Source organism: Nematolebias whitei, unplaced genomic scaffold (assembly GCF_014905685.2).
Source record: "Nematolebias whitei isolate Nwh7 unplaced genomic scaffold, NemWhi1 Nwh_scaf_1470, whole genome shotgun sequence".
NCBI classification, from domain to species: domain Eukaryota; kingdom Metazoa; phylum Chordata; class Actinopteri; order Cyprinodontiformes; family Rivulidae; genus Nematolebias; species Nematolebias whitei.
Genome location: NW_023620015.1, coordinates 1 through 4604, shown reverse-complemented (window position 1 = coordinate 4604; position 4604 = coordinate 1). Strand labels below are relative to the sequence as shown.

The 4604-nt window shown below is 39.9% G+C and overlaps 1 protein-coding gene across 1 annotated transcript; it reads left to right on the top strand.

Annotated features, from left to right (window-relative positions):
• Positions 1 to 2868: 2868 nt before the first annotated feature.
• LOC119429464 (E3 ubiquitin/ISG15 ligase TRIM25-like) lies at positions 2869 to 4601 on the top strand (the record flags this gene model as incomplete). Its single annotated transcript, XM_037697084.1, has 2 exons — positions 2869 to 3000; positions 3925 to 4601. A coding segment is annotated over exon 2 (652 nt), but the record flags the coding sequence as incomplete, so codon positions are not given.
• Between the last annotated feature and the right edge of the window lie 3 nt (positions 4602 to 4604).

Below are 4604 nucleotides of genomic sequence, written 5' to 3'. Positions count from 1 at the left end.
GTAGAAAAGGGCTAGCTAAAAGCAAAAGTTGCTAAATGCTAGCTAGCTAGCAACTAAAATGAGGAACTGCTAGCTAAAAACTAAATGTTACATACCAATAGCTTAAAGCTAAAAGTACCAAAAACTAAAAGCTAAAGTAGCTAAACACTAGCTACCTAGCAACTATGAAGAGACAAATGCTAACTAAAGCAATGTTACAGACCAATAGCTTAAAGCTAAAAGTAGCAAAAACTAAAAGCTAAAGTAGCTAAACACTAGCTATCTAGCAACTATGAGGAGACAAATGCTAACTAAAACAATTTTACAGACCAATAGCTTAAAGCTAAAAGTAGAAAAGGGCTAGCTAAAAGCAAAATTGCTAAACTTTAGCTAGCTAGCAACTAAAAGGAGACAAATGCTAACTAAAACTAAATGCTACAGACCAACAACTTAAAGCTAAAAGCAGTGAAAGGCTAAATAACAGCTAAAATTAGCATTTGAATCAAGGATTTGATGAGATCTTTACGTTCTCCGATGGGGAAAATATTTATAAATAAACTGAAAATTTTGAAAACTTAAAAGTTACAAAGACCAAAGGTCACAGCTGAAGGTTTATGAACAGCTAAAACAGCCGAAGTCTGCAGAAGGAGTTGGATTGTAAAAACCGTACAGGAAACTAAAAAGCGCCGACACCCTTTAAAGATGGGTTCTGTGGGACAGTGGACACAAACTGGCTGCTTTGGACACTAACACCTTTGTCCTGGTTCTCCTGGTTCCGTAGCGTTCCACCGGAGGACCTTCTAGAGAACTCGCTGATCATCCATGAAGCTCTGAATATAGACCTGCCTCCCCACCTCGTCCTCCAGGCCGTCCAGGACAGAACCAGAACCCACAGCTGCTCTTATTTGTCTCTGAAGGATCTGGTGGCGGACCTCTTCGACTCCAACAGGTTCTTCTCAGCGGAGGACCAGGAAGTCCCCATGGAGACGGACCAGCTGGAGGAGGCCATGATGATGAACAGCGCCGTGGTGAAGAAGGTTCTCAGGTTGGGGGTGTCGCCAGACCTCATCAAGCCTCTGGTTCGGGCCAGAATATTATCCAGGGGCGCCGGCTACACCACCGTCCGTGAGCTGATCGCAGACGTGAACAAGAATTAAAGATGTGACAAAAAACATTATCGATAAAGTTTTACTGTCGGCGCTGACGGTTTTTACCAAAACCGCCGTGACTAGATTCAAACTGCAGACAAGAGAAACTCAAACCTGTTTGTTACGTTAAGTTTTACAGACATGGAGGTAAAAGATGTAAAACTTTAAACATTATATTCTTGACACCAAAAGACGTCTGTTGAAAAAGTTTATTTCACGTCTTTAAATCCACCACCAGCTGATTTAACGTACAAATATCTGTATGTACAATTATCTGTATGTACAACTATCTGTATGTACAAATATCTGTATGTACAAATATCTGTATGTACAATTATCTGTATGTACAATTATCTGTATATACAAATATCTGTCTGTACAAATATCTGTATGTACAATTATCTGTATGTACAAATATCTGTATGTACAAATATCTGTATGTACAAATATCTGTATGTACAATTATCTGTATGTACAATTATCTGTATGTACAAATATCTGTATGTACAATTATCACACAGAGACATGTAGGAGGAGATGTATGAAGGCAGCAGACCAGGAAGTGATTTAAAGATGAAAATGTACCAGTGGGAGAGTCTGCGTGAAGTTAATGGTGACCAGTTAACCAGTGAATACTGGGTGCAGTGGTGGGTACGATAATCACAGCCAGTTATGAATCTTAGTGCACCATGATAGACAGCATCCAACATCTGCAGCATCCAACATCTGCAGGGTTCTTGTAGGAGCGTTCATGTAAATAATGTCACCATAATCAATGGAGGGAAGGAAAGTCACAGATACAAGGCGTTTTCTAGCATTCAGAGTTAGACAGGATTTGTTTCTGAAAAACAAACCCAGTTTAACTCCCAGTTTCTTTAACAAGTTTTCCACGTGGAGCTTAAAAGAGAGATGTGAGTCGACCAAGATACCCAAATATTTATAGGAATCAACAAACTCAATGGGGACACCATTTGAGGATGAAATCAGAGGAAGAACTGCTGGGACCAACTTCCTGTTTGAAAAAAAACATCCCTTTGGTTTTATCGGCATTTAGGACAAGTTTGAGGTGAAACAAATCTGTCTGGATGATGTCAGATTGCAAAAGCTGGAAAGCCTTAGCAACTGTTTTAGCTCGACAATAAACAACTGTCATCAACATAGAAATGTAAGGATGCATTAGGGATGATCTGACCTACATTACCTATGTAGATTGTAAAGAGAGTGGGTCCTAAGACTGAGCCTTGTGGTACGCCATTGCTGACTGTTAAATATCTGGAGGAAATACTATTATGTTGAACACATTGCCGCCGATCTGAGAGATGGCTAGAGAACCAACCAATGGTGTGTTCTGAGAAACCAATTTCTGAGAGCTTATGAGAGCTTAAAGGGGTCCTAGGAACAGAGGAGGACAAGAAGAAGGAACTAAGTCTTATTAGAAAAAGGTTGTTTAATATTTACACATAGAAATTAAAAACTGAATTTAGAAAGGAGGCTATGAGTTTTCATGGTCAGTAGGTGGCGGTGTGAGCCTGAACGTTGTTTAAAATCCGCCAGTAGTAGAAGAAGAAAAAGCTCCGCCTTATTTTTATTAGTCCAATCAGATGTGGTCTTAAGAAATGCATTATTTTGTTGGTCCAATCAGATGTGGAACTTGAGAAACGCCTTATTCAATTTGTCCAATCAGATGTGGTCTTTGGCAACGCCTATTCTTCTGTAGAGCTGCCTACTTGGCGCAGGCGCAGTACGTCGAACACACAGACGCGTCTATGATTGAAGAGGTTCAAGTAAAACTGTCCTTTCGTTCCGCTGAGAAAACCGAGAAAACCGACCCAGTTCGGTGGGATTCCCGGTCCACTTGGATCCGCCTCATCAGGTAACACTTAAACTTTAATTCGGTAGGTGTTTTAAACATTAAAAAAATGTTTTATCTTCGTCTAGTTTACTCAGAAACGTCACGTTAAAAACTTGCTCTTGACTTTTTATTTTATTACCTTTTAGAGTTTCTGCTTTTTATTTGTTTTAATCGGTTAAAAAACATGAATTAATGCTGTGTGTGTGTGTATATATGTATATGTGTTGTACTCGGTATGTTTCCGCATGTAATGTCGTTTATTATTACGGTTTTTACGGTAAATTACATGTTTTAAGACTATTTTTAAGGTCAGTTTGTTCCGCAGCTGGACTTGAGTTTGAATCTGAGTCCCGTCTCCTGATTGGCTGCGTTCAGCGTGTCACGTGACTTTAAGCCAATCTACAACTTCCTTGTTAGGCCTTTAGCTCATTTTTAATGTTAATTTGGAAGATGTTGTCACTGTTTTTTCCAGTTGAAAGATAAGTGTTAAATTCTTGAGCGAATATATTTTTTATTTGTTAAAAACGAGAGAGTCTGCGCACGCTGAGGAACGAGCCGTTAGGGGCGTGGACAGTTCTGATTGGCTGAGAAGACTCCGTGACCTCTGATTGGTCAGAAACTCATCGCTGCGATTTTTGAAAAATAAAATTAGATGAAATACTGAAAACGCATTTAAAAAGAGGACTTTTTGGCTTCATCTTGTAAAATATAATTAATAATAATAAAAATAATTATAATAGGAGTTAAAGTTTCATGTCAGTTAAAAACTGTTAAAGATAAAAATTTAGTTTGGAAACTTTTTAAAGATGTCTTTATCTGTAAAGACAAGTGCTAAATTTTAGGTTAATTTAAAAATAAATTACTTTTATTTCTGACTCATAAACAAAACAAAAAATGCCAACTATAAATAACTAATGTTGTTTAATTTCTTTGTCTCTCATATAGTTTTTAAAGGCTGCCAAAAAGCAAAATGTCTCCAATCAAACCCAAGCTTGATCAGGAGACCATCTCCTGTTCCATCTGTTTGGATCTCCTGAAGGATCCGGTGACCATTCCCTGTGGACACAGCTACTGTCTGGGCTGTATCAAAACCCACTGGGATAGAGTGGGTAAGAAGAGAGTCTGCAGCTGCCCTCAGTGCAGGAAGGACTTCAAGCTGAGGCCTGACCTGGTGAAAAACATCATGTTAGCAGAGCTGGTGGAGGAGCTGAAGAAGATTGACCTCCAAGCTGCTCCAGATTATCAATGCTATGCTGGACCTGAAGACGTGTCCTGTGACGTCTGCTCTGACAGGAAACTGAAAGCTGCCAAGTCCTGTCTGGACTGTTTAGTTTCTTTCTGTGAGAAACATCTCCAGCCTCACCATGAAGCTCCACCATTACAGAAACACCAGCTGGTGGAGCCCTCCAAGAAGCTCCAGGAGAACATCTGCTCTTCTCATGATGAGGTGATGAAGATCTTCTGTCGTACTGATCAGCAGTGCATCTGTTATCTCTGCGCGATGGACGGACACAAAGGTCACGAAACGGTGCACGTTTCAGCAGGAAGAGCTGAGAAGCAGAAGGAGCTCGAGGCGAGTCGACAACAAATCCAGCAGAGAATCCAGGACCAAGAGAAAGATGTGA